The 21693-nt window shown below is 57.7% G+C and overlaps 1 protein-coding gene across 1 annotated transcript; it reads left to right on the top strand.

The window, feature by feature from the left end:
- The first annotated feature begins 3201 nt into the window (after positions 1-3201).
- Positions 3202-20931, top strand: LOC104581001 (maestro heat-like repeat-containing protein family member 2B). Its single transcript, XM_088531503.1, has 40 exons — positions 3202-3262; positions 3740-3905; positions 4366-4464; positions 4592-4743; positions 5163-5306; positions 5803-5895; positions 6169-6238; positions 6334-6447; positions 6897-6970; positions 7266-7385; positions 7937-8044; positions 8242-8401; positions 8784-8828; positions 9102-9239; positions 9813-9865; positions 10094-10201; positions 10488-10607; positions 10797-10919; positions 11185-11337; positions 11709-11735; positions 12074-12196; positions 12451-12530; positions 12622-12757; positions 12889-12984; positions 13283-13387; positions 13592-13715; positions 13857-13957; positions 14193-14345; positions 15311-15465; positions 15698-15860; positions 16140-16333; positions 17213-17350; positions 17529-17640; positions 18264-18410; positions 18712-18894; positions 19164-19319; positions 19776-19898; positions 20130-20232; positions 20608-20673; positions 20840-20931. Exons 1-40 carry the CDS (start codon positions 3248-3250, stop codon positions 20929-20931), a joined length of 4632 nt encoding a protein of 1543 aa, XP_088387629.1. The 5' UTR covers positions 3202-3247.
- Positions 20932-21693: the final 762 nt, after the last annotated feature.

The raw sequence follows: 21693 nt of genomic DNA, 5'->3' as shown, positions 1-21693 counted from the left end.
AGCTGGCTATCTTACCATAATTCATCAAAAAAATCGTAAGACTGTCATGAAGATGAACTGTCAATGAAACTTCTATGGCTGTGAGGACAGACCAGGGAGGGGCAGGGAGCCAAGGCAGTGACCAGCCCCCTTGGAGGGATGATGGGAGATGGGGAGCTTGGGCTTTGGCCCCCGGCCTGAGGGGGCGTGGCCCAGGCGCAGAGTCCTTATTGGCCGACAGTCCTTTGTGAGGTGTGTGAGTGGGTTCCGGGGCAAGTCTTGATTGGCCAGCAGCCGGGGGGTGTGTCCCCAAGCAGGCCCCGATTGGTCTCAGTCCTGTGCCATGGGCGTGTCCAGGGCAGGGCCTCCTTGGCCGCAGGGCTCTGTGGCCATGAAGATGGCGCGGCAGAGCGACTCGGCACCGTCCAGCCTGGTTTCTGCGCGGGGTTGACACTGTGTCGCTGTCCCTGGATTGGCACCATGAGGAGACTCCAGGCACTTGAATGTGAGGGGCTGGGGCTGTTCCAGAATTAGAGTTCTGGTTCTGAACACCAGAATTAGAGAAAGGTTGAGGTTGGCAGGCATCTCTGCAGATCATCTAGTCCAGCCCCCTGCTCAAGCAGCTCTACCCGGAGCATGTGGCCTAGAATTGTTTCCAGACTGCTTTTGAATATTTCCAAGGAAGGAGACTCCCAGGGCAACCTGCTCCAGTACCCTGTTTCCCTTGTGGTAAAAAAAGAGTTTTCCTTATGTTCACACAGGAGCTTCCTGTGTTGGAAGTTTTCACCCACTTGTCCTTACCCTGGGTGCTTCTGGGAAGTGTCTGCCCCCATCTTCTCTACACCCTCACATCAGACATTTGTACATGTTGATAAGATCCCTTTTCAGTCATCTCTTCTACAGGCTGAACAGTTCCAGCTCTCTCAGCCTCTCCTGAGAGATGCTTTCTCTCTGGGCTGGGGGGATATTTGCCCTAAAATAGTGCAGGCAAATGAGGCCAGCAGAGCGGATGCTCCTCCTCTGCTTCTCTTGTTTTCAGGTCTCTCCACTTGTGGAGGTTGCTGTTCCCAACTTCCTGTTCCAGAGGATGGAAGCAGGGCAACAGACTCTGTCCCTGCAGCTGTCCCCACCTTTTCTGACCGTGTGAATTCTCTGTTAAACCACCTGCAAGATGAGGAGGTGAGTCAAGGGTGTCATGCTGTGCTGGGTGTGGGTTTGCAGGGGTCCAGCAAGGCCCCTGGTTTCCCCGGGGCATTCCTGCCCTCCTGCAAATGGCGCAAGCTGCAAGTGCTGCTGCTGGCGACCGTGTAAATGAACACTGCAGCACAACTGCCCTTCTTGCCAAAGGCAGCAGTGTCCCACAGGACCAGCCATGACCTCTGGGCCTGAATCCCCATAGCTCCTCAGCACCTCTATGCTACTGTCCAGGGCCACCCTCTGCTTCAGTTTGGGAAGTCTCACGGCACTTGGGCTCTTCGCTGCACAAGGAGCAGTGATGTATCCCCAGGTGCCGGTGGCCCCCAGGAAGCCCAGATCCTTTCCCCAAGAGCAGCAGCCTGGGGGATATCTGGCATTTCACCAGGCTTCCTGCTGCCCTGTCATTGCTGTGGCCTCAGTTACAAATCTCTGCACCCTTCTTTATAGATGAAAACCTCTTTATCTTCCCAGTTAGCTGCAGAAAGTGATAAGGGACTTGCAGAATCCTCTGATATCTCTACGTTCTTTCTGTTACTTTCATATAAGCACAGAAACCCCAAACCACCTTCTGTTGGAGCACTCTACCTGGGATTTCCCACCAAGTCAGCAGGCTGCTCTGTGTGCCGGGAGCAGTGCCCTTTCTCCGAAAGCCCCAGCATTACCTGGGGACCAGCACAGCCCCTGCCACTGTGCTGAGCCTTCGCACATGCCCGTGAGCTTGGCTTGCCTGGCCACCTCCTGCGTCTGGGCAGACAGACCCTCCAGGGACAGAGCCCATCCATTGCTTGGCAGGCTGTCCCCTTCTCTAGCCTGCAGAACCAAGGATATTTCCTTCTGTTCCCCCAAAGAGACAGTCAGCCTGCGGGCAGGAGTTCAGCAGGAGCCTCTGAAAAAGACAAGACTCTGCTGCCCCTGTCTGTGGCCCTTCACCCCAGAGCATGTCTGAAGGTTCCTAATCTGGCTGTGCCTCACACCCTGGAGCCAGTGGCACCTCAGAGGCCCCCCTCAAGCAGCAAGGCTGCCCTTCTCCCAGTGCAGGCTGGCCCTGCTCCAGCTGAAATCTCTTACACTTTGGGAAACAAATCCTCTCCTCTCCTGCCTTCCTTTTCTTCCTCTAGCACTGTAGAACCTACCTCCATCTCCCCCCAGCCTCAAGAACGATGCCGTGGCCTCCCACATGGTCCTTGCCCTGAGGGACTCATTGTGCCCTGCCTGTTTTCTGATGGGCAGCTACCATCAAGGGTCACAGCCCAGTCAGGAGGTGCCATATGATCCATCCTTGTTTCAGCTCTGTGGAGGCACTGTGGAGCAGCCAAAGACCAGGGCGCTTGCTGTGGCACTGCACCTTCCCAGGTCTCCCCGCCATTCCCTGTCTGCTGCCAGGCCGTTTGCTTTTCTTTGGCTTCCCTCTTTTCAATGGGTGCATTTTTCAGTAGAGTCCTGGGCACAGAGCTGTATCCAGCCCTGTTCCCGATTACTGTCCTGTCAGTTCTGAAGATCTTAGCAGGCTTTTCTCTTTGTGGACCGCTCAGAGGAGATGACGTGATGGGTCACTGAGTTAATTTGAGGGCACCTGGCATGTCTTACAGCTCAATCTACAAATGCCACTCCACAAGCATCCCTGCACAAGCGGAATTAGGATGTGGCTCTTTCTCCTGGAACTTGACAATGCCTGGAACTTGACAATGCCACCTGCTCCTTGGTGCAGAAGAAGTGCATTTGCAGCGTGCCTACATGGCAGAGGTCTGACACCAGGGTGATGCCTTGTGCCCTGCAGAGTTTATCCTGCATTTCAGAAACACTTTTCTCTCTTGCTGTCCCATCTGGTTTCTTACTAAGAATGGAGGTGGCACAGGGACATCATGTCTGCAGGGCCCATGTCTGCAGCTCTGGAGACAAGCTCCTTATCCTGGAGATAAGGAAAAGCAAGGCCAACCTGTTCCCTTCTCTGCTTTCTCCCCAGGGTGACAAAGAAGAGACTTACCGAGAGCTGGAGAACGTCCTGCGGGATGATAACAACTGCTTGCAGAGCACTGTCCTGGGCAGGCTGATCGTGGTGGCCTCAAAGGACATGAGAGCTGCCCAGGTAAGCTGCTGCTCTCTGAAGGCAGCTAGAGATGTCTGGCAAGGACCCAGTTTTGTCAAATGTAGGAGCCTCTGAAGACATGTCTCTAGTGGTAAAACCTGTCAGAGGTGCCCGGGTCCCTTGTGACAGCTCCTTCTCGGTGAATGTGCCTCTACGGGAGAAAAGGCCATACCTAGCCCTGCTGCAGAAGCAGGGAAGAGCGGGAACACCTCTCTATCAGTGGCATATGTGCCCAGGGCTGGTGGCAGAGTGGGGATGTGTGGGGTTATGACTCCTGCATCAGCAAGTGTTTGCTGGAGGGAAAGGCCTTGGGGACTCACCAGTGCAGTGGATATGGGCGAGCAATACCTGGAGCTGTGTGGGGAGGCGGCTGAGGCAGGAGCCAAGAACTGGAGGCAGGCAGTCACTGCTGACACTCAGCCTGTCTGTCTGCCTCAGCCTTTCTCCCGCTGAGGGGGTCATCTTTGCTCTCACCAGGGTGTGACGGAGGATGTGCAGACGGCCGCCAGCAACGTCCTGGTGGCTCTGGCCCGCTCGCATTTTGAGAGTGTCATGTGCGAGCTCCAATGCCACCTGAGAGCCCTGGGAGAGATCTCCCAGGACTTCGTGTTCATCACCTTGGGCAAGCTGGCCAGCAGCTACGGTAGGATCCCTTGCTTCGGGGCGATGGTCTGTGGTACCCAGCAGAAGGGATCCTCCACACACACCCCAAAATGCTCCATGCTGAATTGGAGGCTGCAAGGTTTTGGGGCCCCTTGCTTGCTGCCGGGGCTGGCCAGGGGCCCAGAAATAGTCCCGATGCCAGTGTGCTATGGACGAGACCAGTCAGAGAGCCAAGGTGACCTCTCGTGCCCCTCACAGGGATGTCCTGTTCCCCACCTAGGGCAGGCATCAGCACCCCGTGAAGCCCCATGAGCCTTCCCCATGCCAGTAGCCAACCTCTCAGGCAGCTCTGGCACCTCCCTGACCTGCCAGCGCATTCGCGGGGCCCAGCAGCCCACAGACCATGCCCCCACACTGCCTCAGGGTTTGCCCTTTGCACTGCTTTGGTCTCCTGACGAGAGGCAGCCGTGCTCTGTGCATGTGCCCTGCCCTCTCCGCAGCCCTGAGGTGCATCCCTTTCGTGGCAATGACGTTCTTCGCCCTGCACACGATGCGGAGCCAAGTGGGCAGTAGCCGGACCCTGTGCGCTGTCTGCAGTGGTGAGTGGCAGCCCCGTGAGGAGGGGACGGGCTGGGACAGCCTCGGTGCCCAGGCAAAGGCAGCACAGCGAGGTCTCCTCCCCAGTACTGACTCTGACCTGATGCTTCTTGGCTTCTTTCACTGCAGTCCTGGAGCAGTGGTCGAAGGCTGTAAACACTTACCTGCGCAACTGGGAGAAATGCACCTTCCCGCGCATGAGGGAGGCGCAGTTCTGCAGCAGCATTTACCCGCTCTTCTGCCACGTGGTGGGGAGCTGGCTGGACTGCGAGGACGAGGAGGTGAGAGCGGCTGCTGTCTCAGCCCTGCAATGGCAGCAGCAGTGTCTGGCTCTGTCTGTCTTTCTGTGTGATGAATGTGTTGGAGGAGAGGTGCGAGCAGGATGTCTGATGTAGTGCCCAAAGCTAAGCCCCACTGATATGGTGGCAGTGTGGATGGGGACAGCTGACAGCCAGTGAGCGGGACTGCAGCTTCAGGCACTGCCTGTGCCCAGGAACAGGGTGCCAGGGGCTGCCCTGCTGGGAACCAGCCAAATCCAGGGGGCAAGAGTGGGGCAGGGGCAGAGATGTTTCTTGTCCTCCGGAGCAAGCTCTTGTCCTCCAGGAGAAGCAGGAAAATGCCTCTTTGTGGGGAGGTCAGATCGTGTTGAGATGGAAGGACCTTTGGCCCCATTAAGAGCATCTTGCTGCCCTCCTTGCAGGTCAAGCAGGCAGTCTTGGGGGCAATGGCTGCCATGATGGGCCTTCTTCTGCATGAAGAGGAGCATCACAGATGTGTGTGGGAGCAGTTGCCCTGGTTCCTGGGCCAATATCAGCATGTCCAGGACACTTTGTGGGTGACCAAGGTGGGGTGTCATGTAGGACACGGTGTGGCCATGGGGTCTGTGCATGTGCTGTGAGTTGTTGGGGGTCTGTAGGAGCTGGGACCCCTGAGAAGAAAGGGAAGAATTAAGCGAGGCTTCAGGCACTAGAGTTGGTTTTCCCCCACCAGGTTGGGGGAAAAGGGAGTTGAGTGTCCCCGGGGCCCTGTTGTCTCAGGAAGGGAAGCCTCAACCCCTGTCCCTGGGGTGCTGAGAGTGCAAGAGCTCTGCTCTAATGGCAGGGCGCTGCCGGGCCCCGTCTGGTGGGGAGGGAAGGTGTGAGGGGTGTGAAGTGCCTGTCCGGAGAAAGGGCCCTCTAAAGCTGGTGCTGGAAGGACACACAAGAAGCCCCATACAAGAAGTTTTTTTTTTTTTTTTCCTGGGTACTGGAGTTAAGGACTTGATCACAGACATGCTGTTTCCTTTCCTAAAACGTTGTTTTAGGTGATGGCCCTGCTCTTCCTCCCTTGTTTCCTTTCAGGGTCTCCATTATTTCCTTAAGATTTTGGGGGAAGTGGAGATCATCATCCCCAAGGACACGGCTAAGGCCATTGGCACTGCTGTGCACAACCAGGTAAGAGCAACCTGACTTTGTACCGTTTGTGCTGGGTGCAGCAGACCTGATTCACACTGGCAGGAAAGTCCTGCTGAATGTCTGGACAGAGTGTCTTTCCAGCAGGAGCTATCCTAAGGCCAAGTCTCTGCGGATATTAGGGAATCACCTCCCATTGTGTGCTCTGGAGGGTTATAGCCAAAATACCTAGAGAGACGAGAGTGGAGAGAACAGTCTCTTTTCATGCCCTTCAGTCCTGATGCTCTTTTTCTAAAACACATCCTGTTCCCCCAGCTCAGTGATGAAACAAAACAGCACAGCGGGGAGCACCGATCAGAGCTGTCCTCCTGTGTGGAGCTGCTGGGTGAGGACGCTGCTGTGGCCTCGCTACTCTCTGTCAGACCTCTGAAAGGGGGAAGACTTGGATGGCTAATAGAGAGCATGAATTTTCCCTCTCAGGCCAAATTTGCCCTGAGGACACGGTGGCATTCCTGCAATCGCAGTTGGGCAGTAAGAGCGAGGCCGCACGCGTGGTGGCCGTGGATCTGCTCAGAGCCCTGGTGCGCTCTGCAGGTCAGTGCCACGGGGCACAGTGAGGCTGGCCAGGGGTTTGGACAACTGGGCTGGGGGAAGATACATCTCCAATTGATGTGCAAATGTGTGAAATGAGCTGCAGAGCGCATGTTCCCCATCCAAGCTGCTATGCAGCTGCAGGATAGGGATCTGAGAGAGCAAATGCACCAGTGACAGCACTCAGTGCTCCATGGCAGGGCACAGACATGAGCTGCGTGTACCCATCCTGTTTCTGCAGTGCTCTGTGTTGTTGTAACAGTCAGACCTGTCACGCAACTGTGTCTGTAAACAGAGTCACTCGAGGACTCTGCTGCTTCCTCAGCCATCACAGTCTTGTCTCTCGGGTTCTGCACTACTCAGGTGTATACGCACCTGAGCTGGGAACTTTGTCAGATCCCTGCAGAAATGAGGGCTCTGCCTCCACACAATTCTCTCCCCGTCTTTCCCAGCAGCGGAGGGAGGACAGAGCCTATCCCAGCTTGTGCAGGCGGTGCACTGTGTGCTGAGAGACCCCAGCAGGAAGGTGAGCTTCGTGGCGAAGGGCCGCACCACGATGCACAGCAGAGAGACCTTTAGCTCAGGGCAGAGCCTGGCCAGCCGTTAGCAGGGCTGCTGTTGCAGCTCGAGTCTAGAGGAGCGTTTCCCTGTGCCCCCTGTTCCCGGTAGCAGGGCTGGGGCCCAGGCATTGCCAGTGCCCCGTGAGGGCGGTGGGGATGAGTCCTGGCTCCTGTTGCTGTCGAGACGAGCTGGCTCGGTGCGAAGGCGTGTGCCCGTGAGCTTTTGAGCAGAGGGGATAACTGCAATCTCGCATGTGGCAGGTGGCAAGGGCAGTTCTGCGCTTCACCCAAGAACTGCTCAGCTGCAGTGTCCAGAGCTGCTCGGCCTGGGATCTGGTGGCCAATGTCTTCACCAAGTTCGACCAGGCCTCCAGCAGACTGGTGAGGGCAGAGTGTGACACCTGGACTTCACTCTGTGCCTGGGGTATCCTGGGAGCCCCCCTGGGCATGCTGGAAATGGGAGCCCCCCACAACAAATGTAGTGGCCTGTTCAGAGGGCTAAGCAGAGTCCCATCGCTATTACTGTGGGGGATCTCCAAGGATGCTAGGGGAACATTTTGGCCTCCCACCAGCACGTAACCGAACCGACTCCAGTATTGGCGCCGAGGCATGAGCAGTATTCACCAACTCTGTCTGGAGCCCATTGCAGTGAGGGGATTCTTGTTTGCTGCTTTGCTCTTGGGCACCCATTGGCCCTTTCTGGGGACGAGGAAAGGGAAAGCCTGACAAGGGTGCTGCTCTGCCTCTGCTGGGCCGCACTGCCAGTGCTGTTACTGTGCGTAGCCCCATTGCAGGGCAATCTCCTTGCGCTGGCTTGGTGCCAGAGATGGGTGCTCCCAGGGGAGCATCATGGCAGTGCTGAGTGATTTATGCTTCATCCTTCTGTCTCAGGGGCAGACTGGTGCTGGTGTTGTCCAAACTGTGTCTTTCAGGCACAGGGAAACCTTTCTCAGGCAAAAGCACAGGAAGAAATAGATCTTCAAGCCCTGTGCTTGGACATCCTGCACTCTCTGGATGTCTCTGTCAGAGGGATGACCAAAGTAAGTCATCCTGTGCCCTGCTGCTTTCTCCCTACCCCTCTCTACCCAATCTGCTCTCCAAACAGGTCCTTACATACACAAGGAGAATGAAAAATGCTGTTCCAACTGTTGTTTCCAACCTAGAGCTAAAATGAGCCCTTGAGCATTCCCTGAGGTGGGAACTGCAATGTGTTGAATTGCCTTGTTCTTCTCTGCAGCTCTTGTGGCCGCGGCTACTCCAGTACGTGGTGCCAGGCCAGTACACTGGCATGCTGGTCCCACTCTCCCGGTGCCTGCGAGAGCTGGCTGAAAGACTGCAGAGAGCAGGAGATGAGGACAGAGAGGAGGAGCCTGATGTCGTAGCCTCCTGGGAGCGAGGTAGGAACCCAAAACTCTTGCCACATTTCTGCCAGGCTGTGTGTCAGGGTAGAGGGCAATCCACGTCGCTCTGCTGCCCACTAGGCCCAGGCAGGAGGCCAGGAGTGAGGAAGAGCAGAACTGTCTCCCTCTGGCTGGGGTGAGGGAGCTCTTTGCTGCATTTCGTCACACCCAGCAGAGACCCCTCACTCAAGTGCTTGCAGCTTTCTGCCTGTGGCCTGGGGGTGTTTCCAGCCATGGTGCAGCTGTCTGCACCTCCGTCTCCTCAGCCCCCAGGGGCGCCCAGGACGGGTCTGTGGCAATCACCGACCTGTGGACTGCATGGAGGCTGCCTGACCTGGGAAGGGATAGGGTGTCTCAACAGCCTTTTTCCTCCTCACAGCCAAGCTGCCGACACCGCAGGCCCTGTTGTCTCGCCTGCTGGTGAGTAGGGGCCTTGGGGAAAGCACTTCTGGGGCCTCAAAGTGACAGGAGAGGTTGAGGCAGAGCCAATTCCCAGGCTGGGCCAAGGAAAAGGTGCGCAAGAGTGAGTGGGAGCCTCATGTGCCCCATGCAGATCCTGTTGCTGTGCAGGGGAGAAGCCAGCTCAGGGCGGGGGAAGCTCCTAGCTCAGCCAGAGCCAAGCACCCACCCTCCTGGGAGAAGCTGCGGCTCTTCCGGACGTCCCGAGCCCAGCTCTCGCCTGCCCTCCCCCAGGTAGTGGCGGCTGCTCCCCATGCCAGCGGCGGCTGCGGCATCCCTGCCCTGCGGCTGCTGCAGGCTTTGTCTGCAGAGATCCACAGTGCCGTGGGGATGGTGTGGGCCGTGAAAATCCCCTTCCTGCTTCGCTACCTGGAAGGTACAGTGCCACTGGCGAGGAAGAGGCTGGAGAAGCCAAAGGGGAGGCAGGAAAAGGCAGCGTCCAGGCACAGGGGAGGGGAATTGGGCCTTGGTTTCTCAGAGCTTTCTCTGCAGCCATTGCCCTTCCAGGGAATGCGTGCTCACGCCCAGGAACAGGTTCCCTGTGGGATGGGACTTTTCTTGCCTGTCACCACCATGAGCAGGTTTTGCAGCTCTCCAGCATCCTTGCTGGATGGGTGTTTGGGAGGGATGGACTTGGCGCTCCTGGGATTGGGTGAAATGTGTCTTGGTGTGTGGGTCTTGTCTGTGCTCTTGTGTGGTGGCCTGGCTTTTTCTGGGAGTTACAGTTGAGCACTGGAGGTTGGAACCAGCAGGTCTGTGACTGACCTGAGTCAGTGACCCTGTCCCCTGACAGCTCCATCAGGGGCTTTGGGCTGAGCGAAGAGTTTGGCATCAGCGCTCGTGCCTCACTGCTTTGCTCCCTTCTGACATGGGAGTGGGAGGGTGTTTGGATGCAAAGGAGCCCCCTGAGCTAAGTAACGTAGAGTGTTTTCTTGCTGTGGCTTTGCAGGGAGAAGTGAGGGATGCCTGGATTCAGCTGAGTGGGAGCGCCTTCTGCTTAAGGTAGAGCACTGCTGTGAAGGTGGAGTGGGATTTGGGGCTGTCTCTTGTGGAAAACCTACCTTGGCACAAAGGTAAGATTCACTAAACCCAAGCAATGGCTGCAGGATGCCTGTGCACCACGAGGCTCTCAGGCTGCCTGTTTGAATGGAGGGAGAGACCGGGGCGCCTGCCGAGCAGCCCTGGCCCAAGGGTGCAGGGAGAGTCTGATTCAACCTGTGTTTCCTCTAGTTCCTGAGGACATCACTGGAGACGATCGAGAGCCAAGCCTGGATCATGGGCCTGTGCTTCGAGCTGAGCCAGCAGAGGGGCAGCTACCCCCAGCTGTCCCGGGAGCAGGTGGGTCCTGCCGAGCCTTCATTTCTGCTCACGTTCCCAGCGAGCGAGAGCACAGCCCAGGGCTGTGCCTGCAGCTATTGTCGTCTGTGGACAGGCCGGGCTCCCTGACTCCCTGTCCCTTCCCGGATGGGCTTTCCTGTCTGTGCCAGTGGGCAGCGGGGATGGGCCGAACGGCCGGGTGCTGCAGCCAGCTCAGCCGTGCCTCGTGCGGGCCGGTGCGTCGCAGCTTGGCTCTGTTCCGCTAGCTTGAGCATGGCCGTGTCTGGGATGGCCTCTTGTCTTTCAGGCCTTCCTGTACAAAGCTCTTGGGATGTCCCTGGCAGCGTGTCATCATGTCCCCTATGTCCGTGGGGAAATAAAGAAATATCTCTTAAGAACAAATTATTTGGAGGCAGCTGAGAGAGAGGCAAGTTTCCTTCTTTTGCTCTTGCTTTCCCCAGAGCCCCCCCATATTTCCTGGGGAGCAGTGATGTCTCTCAGTGGAGTACGGGAGGCTCTTCTGATTTCTCTGTCAGACGATACCACAGTGTTGTTCAGAGACTGCTGTGGTTGAGTGTCTGCCAGAGGCCACCTCACCCTCTCTCTTGTGCTGCAGGGAATGATTTCTGTTTTAGCTGGCTCTGCCGAGAGCCACTTCTGCCTTGCCTTGGAGGCGGTGCAGGAGTTCGGGGCTTCCATAGAGGAAAGAGCAGTGTCAGGGGCTTTCAAACGCCTGAAGGTAAAGTATTCCCAGTGTCTTGGCTTGTTTGCTTGTTTTTTTGTTTGTTTCTTTGGGTGTTTTTTTGTTTTGTTTTGTTTTGTTTTTTGGGGTTTTTTTGTTTGTTTGTTTTTTGCATTTTTCTTTATTTTCTCTTCTAAGCCAGTAGCAGCCGCAAGGTGGCTCCTGCATGGAAAGCAGGGCGGCTCCTTGGTTGGGAGGCAGGGGGAACTGGAGCCCAACAGAGGTGCAGGGCTGACATCTCATGGCTTCTCACATGGCGCAGGAATACCAGCAGGGAAAGAGAGCCGGGATGCACATGGCGCTCATGCTGGCCTACAGCCGGATCACGCTCTGCGCGCCCCGGGAGCAACTCCTGGCCTGCGTGGAGCGGGACATCATGGGACACATCCTGCAGCACTACCATGCCAGCTGCCAGGTGGGTGCACGGGCACAGGCCCGCCCACGTGGATGCACATCTACCCCTGCCCCGCTCCAAGCTGGAGTTAATCGTGACAGGCCACCTCGTAGCAAAGAAACCACCAAGGAGGAGGTGTGTACCTGAAGGACAAGCTGCAAACCCAGCCCATATCCTTCTGCATATCCCTGTGTCTGCATTGCAGCTGCTCTTGGCATTTCTGAGTCTGCCATGAAATTTGTACAAGCCCCCAGCTGCAGCGAGTGCCCAAGGGGGACGCATCAGTGTTTGTTGCTCTGTGCTGCCTGCAGTGTCTGTGCGCTCTGGGGCCATTGCTGCATGTCCTGTGCCTTAGTTCATTGCCTCTTACTCTATTCCCTTTCCTCTTCCAGGTGCTGGGCTTCACCCTCTCCACCCAGGTAAGTCCTGCCCCATGGGACCCTGTTTCCTGCCCTTCCCGCACACATTTCCCATTGCAGGCACACCAGACCAACCCTCCCACTCCCCAGGCCAGAGACCAGGCTCTCCTTGTGGTAGATACCCAGGAAAACTTGTGCCTTCCCAGGGGAGCTTCTTTGCAGGAGGGAAGAGGAGGTTTCCTTCCTCCAACCTGGGTGCAGAGCCAAGGTGCCTGAGGCTCTCAGAAGATGCAGTGGCCCGTCCACACTCTGCCTTGCGGCTGGGCTCCTCTTTCAGCCTCTGGCACTGTGAGCAGTTTCTTGTGGGTGCTGCTGCGATTCTCTCTCCTGGGATGTAGGACATTGAGCTCAAGGTGACGCTGAGCCGGAGCGTGGCTGAGGTCAGCCGGGCCATGCAGGCGGCTGGGGGCTCCCACCGTGTGGAGCTCTGCTATAAACGGGAGCTGCTGGGCACCCTGCTGGTGAGCACCAGGCCGGCACTGCAGGGCTCTCCCTTGTCCCCGTGTGACTGCTGGAGTTCCCCGAACCTCCTCCCCAGGCGGTGGGACCCTTGGGTGCTGGTGCCCCGTGGACATTACTGGGAAGAACAGTGGGTGTGGGAGCCATGCGGGCACCAGGGTCCCTGCCTGCAACAAGGTGAAGAGCCTGTTGCCAGCAGGAGGGCTCCGGATTACACCCACAGCCCACTGTACGCGTGTCTCTCTGTGACCTCCAGGGCTTCATGAAGGCAGAGCCCCAAGACTGCCTGGCGTCCCCTGTACGCCAGGAGGTGTTTCTGGCCCTGGGGCACTTGAGGTAGGATCTTTCTGCCGGGGCTGTGGGAGATTGTCATTTGACCTGTTTGCTGGAGTGGTAGTTCTTTCCTGTTTTCTTTTCCTTCTGTCAGCAAACTGAAGCCATCACTGACCCAGGAGGAAAACCGTGACCTGCTGGATCAGTGTTTACACAGTGTGATGCCCCTGCCTGCCCTGGAGCCAGTAGGAGAGAAAGGGGCGACAACAGCGGAGGCTCTGCATGTACAGGTGCCTGCAGGCCCTTCTCTCCCAGTCTCTCCACAGATGCCCAGAGCAGCAAGTGCTGCACTCTGCCCCTTGCAGCAGAGCTGTGTGTCTCCATGTGCGGCCAAACACCCATCTTTCTCTCCTGCCCTCAGTCTTTGCATGCACAGACCATGGGAGCTCTCGGCAAGCTTGTGACAGCCCTGCTAGAGGAAAACCTCACCTCTGGCTGGCTGACAGAGATGCTGCACGTGAGTATGTGTGGGATGATAGAGAAGGTGGTGAAGTGTTGGCTGAAAGGTGTGTGGGGAGAGTTGGGCTGCGGAGGTGGTTGGGTCAGTGCAAGGTGGCTGGGAGGACACGTCTGGACCGGTGCCCTCTGCAAGCAGCCTATGAGGATGGCAAGGGGCTGTAGTGCCTTGAGGCACCAGCTGCTGAGGCACCAGCCCCTTGTCAGGACTCTGTACAGGAGGGCGAGGTTTGGGGTAGTTGTGGGCAGGCTGGGATTGCTGGGAATGCCTGTTGTGAGACAGGTCTGCTCTTCCACAGCTCCTGGAGTTCTGGCTCAGCTCTGCCAAGGAGTGGGAGCGGGATAGGGCCCTACAGACCTGCGCCCAACTGCTGGGTGCTTACAAGGAGCGATTTGAGCTCACGGTAGGAAGGGACCCCATGTGCACCGTGTCCCCTCTCCCTGCTGGCTGCTGCTCAAACAGGGAGCTCTACTCTGGACCGCGTACTGATTTTGGGGTCTTCTGGGCTGTGGGGCTGCACCGCTGCCTGTCCTAATGTCTAGCCAGGAGAGGGAGATGGGCTGATGGGGCCACTTGTGACCTTCTTGTTGGCCTTCTCTTTGCCCAGGGAGAAAACTCTTTTGGATTCTTTGGCTCCATGGTGGGACTGCTGGCACCTTTTGTCTGCGATTCACTGGCCACATCCCGCCAGCAGGCAGGAGCCTGCCTTGGCCACCTTCTCTGCATACAAGGTGGGAGCAGCTTCTCCCTTCCTTGGCCAGCCAGGCATCACCCCATGGCTGTGCAGGGCCAGGCTGCATTCTTCCTTCAGAATGACCCATGGAGAAAGGCCTGTCATCATCACTGCCCTTTTCTCCTGGTGCCCACTGCAGGCAAGACGCTGGAGCTGGAGGACGAGGTGCAGCCGTTGTACCAGCAGCTGAGCTCCCCAGATGTTGAGACTCTGCTCCAGCCTTCCTCCAGGCTTGCTAAGGTACCTGGCCCTGACAGACTGGGGGGAGATGGTGCCTGGGTTCCCTGCTTCCCTGCCGGGACCCTGCTCCATTCTGGGACAGCTGCTGCAGTGCCTGCCCAGGGTTAGTGAGCAGCAAGCAGCTGCTGAGCATGTCGGGCTTTCAAGCACACTGGGGAAGGAGAAGAGGCCAAGGGTTGTTTGTGCAGTTGTGCAGGACCACCATACACCCTTGCTGTTTCTGATTTCTCCCCAGATGATTTGCAAATATATCCCCCCAGCACAGGCCACAGATTTCATTTCTGCTGCCCTGGATGGGATGCTGTCAGTGAGGTCTACCTGCGCTCAGGCTGCTGGCGAGTGGCTGGTGACCTTCCTGGAGACGTGTGGGGGACAGATGTTTACCAAGGTGAGAGAAACCTTTTCCCTGGGGCTCTAGCCTTCCCATCTCAGCTGTTGCCATGCTCCTCATGCAGGTCCCAGGAGCTACAGAGCTGCCCCTTGCGTGCGGTGCCAAGGGCTCTTCTGAATCTGAGTGCCCACAGCCTAATCACGTTGTTGTTCTTCATCCAGTGACAGGGACCCTCCAGGGCCAAACCGTCTTTTTGGGCCAACCCAAAGTTGCTCTCATAACCAATGCAGTTAGAGCTGAGGCACCAAAAGTGCCCAGTTCCTCCCCAGGTCTTCGAGCCTCAGCACTCCCCGGGCTTCCCAGGCCCAATGGGAGACGACACTGTGCTGCCTACAGAAGAAGGGAGGTTGCAACAAGTCATTGGTGTCCCAAGTCCTGCCCCAGGAGGAATACAGCGTTGATGCTGGGGTTTTCTTCCTCCTGACTCGTGGTGTTTCTTGGGTTTTAACATGTTCACTAGCACAGTCCCCCTCCTTGCTCGTTCCTCCTTGGTCCCCAGCTCCACGCACTGTCTGCGTTTTACTCTGAGCATACTGCATTTAATGATGTTGGATGGCTGTTGTGAGTCCCCTTCATTCTCCCTGAGCCTGGTTGTGCTCCCAAGTCAGCATTCCTCTAGGGACAAGTCATGACCCTTTTGGGGGTGATGTGTGCCCATGCCCTGGTCTCCTGCAGTCTGTGCAGTCACAATCTCTGCTCCCCTCCCCTGCTCAGGCTGTGCTGCACTTGCATTTGGCTTTGAGGCCACAGGCAGGTCTTTCAGCCCAGGTCACTCCTTGGTGCCACCCTTGACTGGCAACAGAGATCTGTCCTCATCCCCCTGCAACTGCCCAGAGCGTTAGGGCTGGCCCCTGTGAAATGGTTGGGGAGGAGAAGCTGCTCATTGGCCAAGTGGACATGTCTGGGCTGTGCAGGAGGATGAGGAAAGGAAGGAGAGTACAGCTCTTTTTGTCTGCATTCAGGTGACAGAAATCCTGAGCATCCTTTATGTCCGGATGCGGATCATGCAGCAGGACACTCTCCGATGCTTTCTGTTTGAGGCGGTGTCCATGCTCGCCCACTACCACCCTGGGGCTGTCATCAACAGCCTCTTGCAGAAGCAGCTGCCCATGGACAGGTACATGCACTGCCCCAGCCCAGTGGCTGGGCAGGACCCACCAGCGATGGGTTGAGGAGGAGCCAGCAGAGAAGCTGGTCCTGCTGTTCCTGGGGAAGGAAGCCTGAGAGTGGCAAGATCAGTGCAAGGGCCCAGAGCCTGGCCCTTGCAGCTGCTTTGAGGCCAGGAGAGCATTTGGCTGCTGTTGAGGGCATAGAAGTGGGCTCATGGGGCAACTTCTGCTGCTTTGCAGTGATACCACAGAGCTGTGGAGGCTCCTGGGGAGGAAATTCTTTGTGAACAAACTCCTGAGGGTTTTAATGGAAAAACTGAAGCACTCGGGGAAAGAGCAACCCAGGACCAGCTCTGCTGAGTCTGAGGCAGACGACAGTCAGGCTGCCCTGGAGCCTCTCAAGGTACGTGCCCTGGCAGACACATTTCTGCAGCTTTGCACGTGACATCCTAAATCGCCCTTCAGCCAAAGGGGCACTGTGCACGTTACAAATATCCCTGAGCCCTGCAGGGTGCCATGACAAGCCCTTCGGGGCAGCCGAGACCCTTTGCTGCTTCCAGCCTACAGGGCTACTGCAGAAAGCCAAGCTGCAGACAGACAGTGAGAGTCCCCAGGGTGGGCAGGGGACAGGTGGGAAAAGCCCTTGTTTTAACACGATGTTTCTGGTTGAATTTCTCGGTAGATCACTCGTGCCATCTTTGAGGTGGTGTCCATGCTGCAGACCCCAGAGGCCGTGCAGTGCTTGCTCCCAGAGCTGCTCCCAGTGCTGCTGAGGCAGATCAGTGCCACGCTGGGAAAGGAGATGCCATTTTCCCAAGTCAGCCCTCGAGGAAAGCTGTTCCTGAAGGGACACACAAGCGATGACAATCCTTGCAGGTAGGAGGCACTGGGACAGAGAGGCAGGACCTGGGCTTTGATCCCCATAACCAGGCCATGTTCACTCACGTTCCCGAGGCGGCACTTTGCCCTGCCCCATTTCCTAGGTGGGGAAACTGATTTTGGTTGGTTTTACTTCCCTTTTTACGGAGGAACTTTGATTCCCAAGAAGGAAAGTGTTACCAGCTGGTACCAGGGAGGGCTTGGACCTTGCTTCCCCCATCTCCTGCCTGCAGGAGGTGCCTTTCCCTCTGCCCCGATTCCTCTTGGAGAAGTGACCAGCAGCGAGTGGGATAAACCCCCAAGTTGCTCTGGCCAGGCCAGGTCCCCGCGGGAGGATGTTAAGGGCTGGGGACTGTTGCAGGGTCCTCAGCTGTGCGGCGTTTGAGTTCCCTCACCTGGCTGTGCTGGGCCCTGCCGTAGGGCTGCGGAGACCTGCCACACTTGCACGTGGGCAGGGTGCCAGACACCCCCACAGTGACATAGTTGTTCCTGCGCCTTGCAGCTCATGTCCAGCCCCAGGGATCTTTTGGTGGGGCTCCTCAAAGAAAGCCCTGTGCTCTGCTACTGGTCCTGCCTGCAGGTCATTCTTGGCTCTTGCTCTTGCAGCTGCAAAGAGACTTTGGGCTCTGTAGCCCTTGCGTCTCTGGTGCAAAGTCTGGAGCCTTGGGGGTTCTAGGGCTGCCAGTGAGTCTGGGGTGTCAGGAAGTCTGAAAAGGCCTGTTTTTTCCAGCTTGGCAGACTTTAGGGTTGTGAGGTGTCATTTCAGGGCTATGTGCATGGGTGAAGGAATGCCTGGCAGGCTGTGGTGGTGTTTCCTCAGCTCTGCGCGAGCTGCCTCTTGCTGTGATCAGGCCTTGCTGCTCTTTCTTCCCCCAGGCTTTCCCTTGAGACCTTAGAGGCAGTGCTGCACACATGCCTTGAGGGGAAATGGCTGCAGCTCCTGAGGAAGCAGGGAGCCTGGACTGCCCTGGAAGACCCGCGGACTCACCATGACGGTGTCTGTCTGCTGAGCGGGTGAGAACCCCAAGGGCGCTTGGCTGCAAGCCAGGAGGGGCTGGTGGGACCCTTCCCTTTGGCCGGGGTGTTTCCACGTTGCCAAGCAGAGCCTGCATGGGAGCAGGTGAATTTGGGAACCCTGAGGCCAAGAGCCTCCCTTGTAATTGGGTGTTGCCTGCCTATGCTCTACATGCAGGGTGCTGCTCCGCGCTGGAACCGTCTCACTGCCTGTGGTGCTGGTGCTGACCCAGTGGTTGGATGGCCCCTCAGCCAACCTGCGGGTCATGGCTGCGGCTTTCTTTGCAGAGGTAAGAGAGAAGGTGGGACAGAGAAGTTTGGGAGGCATCTTCTCATGACGCTGCTCTTGGGGAAGGTGCTGGTGGAAAGAGTCGCAGTCAGAATGGGAGCAGATTCCCCTTGTGGGAGGCTTCAGAGGTGCTGCGCTTCTCTTGCCACTGCTGTGTCATTGCCCTGTGCTATTACCAGGGATGCTATTGTCCCTGAAACCACTCAGTGCCAGTCCTTGTCACTACTGGTGGTGGCAGAGGAGCTACAGATGGGCTTTCTATTAGCAACGCCCTTTCCAGGGCCTCCCCTGGCCCCAGCTGGGACATGTTTCCAGGTTTCATCAATCTCAGCAGCTCTGCTGAGAGACCCCAGTGACCCAACGCAACAAAAAAATCCTCTCAAGAGACCGACTCCCCTAGATGTGGACATGAGGCCTCTCATGGGCAGGGGCAGTGCTACCGTCAGCATCTCCCCATCCCCAAGCCACAGCCTGGGTCAGGCCCAAAGGAAAGATGCCAGGCCCAAAGGAAAGAGCCAGCCTGGGCTTGCGGTACCTCCTTGTGAGGTGCCCAGGGCAGTTGCTGTCCCGGGACCTGGCCCGCGTCCGGCTCTGGATGCTGACGGCCGGGTTGCTGTTCTGTAGCTGATGAAGGAGCCAACACTCCAGGAATGGAGGTGCCTTCAACCGATACTGGGGGCTTTGCTGGAGAAATCCCAGGACCCAAGCAGCACCGTGCGGCAGATGGCAGTGCGCGGCCTTGGCAATTTGGTCATTGGAGCGCCAGAGAAGGTGAGAGGGATTTTCCTCTGTGTGAAACACAGCCTCTGACCAGAGAAATGTGGGTAGGTGGGCTGCAGAGGGATTCGAGAGGGTGAGCAGAGCAGCAAAGGCAACTGCGAGTCTTTCCCCTAATGGCACCATGTTCTGGGGCATCAGCCGGGTGGCAAAGGGGCCTGAGGTGCCAGTAGGACCCTCAAGCTGCGATGTGCTCAGGGGCTGTTTCTGACAGCTTCAGCCCCTGAGGGCAATGGGGAAAACGAGTGGTTAGAGGCAGGAATAGTGAGAGGCGTGTGTGTGTGATGCTCGACAGCTGCACAAGCACAAAGGAGCCATCTTGAACACACTGCGGAGGAGCCTGGAGGACGTGGCCTCAGTGGAGGTTGTGGCAGAGAGCCTGCTGGCACTGGCAAAGGTGGTGACTGAGCTCAAAGGGAAGGCTGTTGGCTCTGCCTTCAGAGAGATCACCAGAGTTGCAGAGACCTTCTTTGAGACTGTAAGTGAAGGGTGCTGTCTAGCACCCCCACGATGGGTCCCTCGCAGGCTCATCCAAGAGGGGTGTGTGGGCAAGGGCAGCTCTGGGTTGGACGGGTGTAGGGAAGATGCTTCCCCCCGGGGAAGATGATGGAGCTGCTACTTGTCACCCCCTGCTTCGGGGTCCTCTCTCAGGACATTGTGCTCAATCAACAGCATTTGGATGCTACAGAAACAGTTGTACAAGGTGGCCCAGCTCCCCACCTGACAAATGGGGGTTCTCGGTTACAGGAGCAGGCGTCTTTACGCTCAGCATCCTTCACCCTGTATGGGGTGCTGGCTGCCTCTGCTACAAGTAGGTGGAGGTCCTTCTTCGCAGAAGAACTGAAAAATACTTGGGCCATCCTTGTCCTTCACCTCCGGGACCCAGACCCGGGAGCCTCCCTGGTAAGACCCCAGGAATTTGTTGCAGGGACATTTCTGCCATTGCTGCCTTCTCGGCAGCTGCAAAGTCCCTCTGCAGAGCACCCTCGAAAGTGTCCCAGCGAGGCTGTCCCTGCAGTGCCCAGGGCAGTCACCCCTCATGGGCAGCCTCGCAGTCATGTCACAGATCTCTGCCTTACTTTCTGGCCTGTCCCCGATGACCGTCCCAGCCTCAACTGCCTGTTCCTCCACAGGGACAGTGCTGGTAGCAGCCTCACCAGCGCAGCCACCTGGCAGCGGTGCTGTTGGCAGGGTGCCACAGAGGAGGCCAGGGAAGGCTCCCCGCTGCCGAGTCACCAGACCCGGGGCCATCGCCTCTGAGGGCCTGGGGCGGGACTGGCAGAGTGCAGCACAGCGAGCTCCCTGGGAAGGGCCGAGCCGTCGCGGGGCAGCAGTGACAGGCTTGACTCCCTGTGCTAGGCGTGCCTGGGTGCGCTGCAGCTGTGCGCCCCGTTTCTGGAGCAGAGGAGATTGCGGCAGAGCATCGCCACCAACACGAAGCTGAATGCAGCCGAGCTGCAAGACAACATCTGCAGCCAGCTGGTGAGGAGTTGTGTGTCTGGGCTCTCTGGGCACTCTCGGGCCACTGAGAAAGGGAGTAGGTGAAATGCTGGGGACAGCAGGGTGCCATCACGGGGCTGGTGCTGGGCCTGGCTGTAGCTCCCAGTCCTGCTCCAGCGCTGCCATACCCTGTAGTCCGTGTGACCTGCTTGGTGCAGGTTGCAGGGGCGCATTTTCAGGCAGAGAAGGACAGTGTATCCCTGTATTCCCTAGGCTCAGGAGAGCCCTGAGCACCAACAGGCACTGTACGCCGCTACCAAACGCTGTGTCCTGAGGAGCCGCGGGGAGCTGCAGGCTGCGGCCCTCAATGTTGCTGGTGAGCCAGAGCGGGTACTCGCTGCAGCTGCTCCCTGCCGCGCTGCCACTCTCCATGTCTACCCAGGGTCGGGCTGCATGGCGGCAGCCGGAGCGAGGTTTGCGGTGCTGGAGATGGGGTAGGAAATGCGCTGTGAGTCCTGTGCTCTCAGGGAGCCTCAGCCCTGGAGTGAGGCAGCTTGGCCCTGCTGCCCGGGGCTATCTGGAGGGCCTGGCAAGGTCAGAGATCCCTGGCTGCCCTTGTTGCCCTGCAGCATTTCAGGGTTGGTAGCATCACCCTGCACCTCCCCAAGCAGGGACTCAGGGCCAGGATGTGGTCTGGGCTGGGGGGCTGTGGGTAGCGCCCTGATGCCAGTGTGTTGCCCTGTGTGTGCAGCCGCCCTCGTGGAGCACATAGGCACTGAGCAGCTGCCGGCAGAAGAAGAGATGCTCCCCTTGGCAGGTAGGGAACGGGGCCTTGGCTCTCTGGGCCTGAGGGCTCGGGGGAGTTTGGGTCCCAGAGAACCACAGCAGTTCCTGATCCGGCAATAGCCACGGGGACAGCCACGGGGCTAGGTTGCTCTCCTGGGGAGGGTGTGCTGGTGCTGGGGCCAACAGTGATGCCCCAGCTCTGCAGGTGCTGCCAGACAACAGCAACCCGCAGATGGAGCAGGCGGCTGCTGAGCTCCTTGGCACCACCGACTTTGAGCAGCCTGCATAGCACCAGTGAAATAAAGTGTGCTGAGTCTCCGGTGGCAGCAGGTGTTTCTGTCCCGACGCCCTGGGCGTCGCTTTGCCCCTCACCAGTGTGGGACCAGAGGGCTTCTAAGCAGGCTCAGGGTGCTATGCTGGAGCTCAGAGATGGGGGTCGGATGTCTCTGGGGTGTTAAAATAGAATGTGAAGGGGTGGTTGCAAGGACTCAGAACGGGAGGCAAAGGCCTGTCTTGCTGGATCTTGAAAACATACTCGCTGGATTGGTTTCAGAGCTCAGAAATGGGGGTCTGCGTTTTGGTGCTCAAAACCAGAGGCGACATGCTGCATTTGTGGAGCTGGAAAACAGAGAGTAAGTTGCCTGTTGTTCAGCTCCCAAGCCGAAGGGAGAGGGGCCCCTGTGGTGGGAGGGCGAGAGAGGTGGGAGCAGAGGAGGCAGAGCTGTGCTCAAATCAGATGCCTGATCCAAGATGAGATGGTTGTGCCCCCTCAGAGCTGGCTTTCAGCACAGGCAACTAAACCCTTAGGAGGAGAATAGTACGTCAGGGGAGAGAAGGGGAGGGGAGAAGATGATGAATAAATGGGAGATGAGAAGCAAAGCGAGGCAGGAAAACATGAAAATGTGTGTATCAGTTCTGTGAGGGCCTGTAGACCCTCGCCTGGGGAAGCCAGCATGCACAAGCTGAAAGAAAAAAACAGGACAAGGAGAGCGCACAGGGCCATCCACTGCCATGGTCTGAGGGCAGGTCATCGCTGCGCAAGTCAGTGCAG

Source organism: Tinamus guttatus, unplaced genomic scaffold (assembly GCF_059628265.1).
Source record: "Tinamus guttatus ecotype Peru unplaced genomic scaffold, ASM5962826v1 Tinamus_guttatus_pri_ptg000423l, whole genome shotgun sequence".
In the NCBI taxonomy this organism is placed as follows: domain Eukaryota; kingdom Metazoa; phylum Chordata; class Aves; order Tinamiformes; family Tinamidae; genus Tinamus; species Tinamus guttatus.
Note: the sequence above shows the minus strand (reverse complement) of the source record. Positions and strands in the feature narration are given on the sequence as shown.

Excerpts from the sequence above, each read along its gene's own strand:
- LOC104581001 (XM_088531503.1), top strand. Across the intron at positions 9,240-9,812 it reads CCTGCTTCGCTACCTGGAAG|GGAGAAGTGAGGGATGCCTG; the intron begins GTACAGTGCCAC and ends GTGGCTTTGCAG. Across the intron at positions 14,346-15,310 it reads GGGGACAGATGTTTACCAAG|GTGACAGAAATCCTGAGCAT; the intron begins GTGAGAGAAACC and ends GTCTGCATTCAG.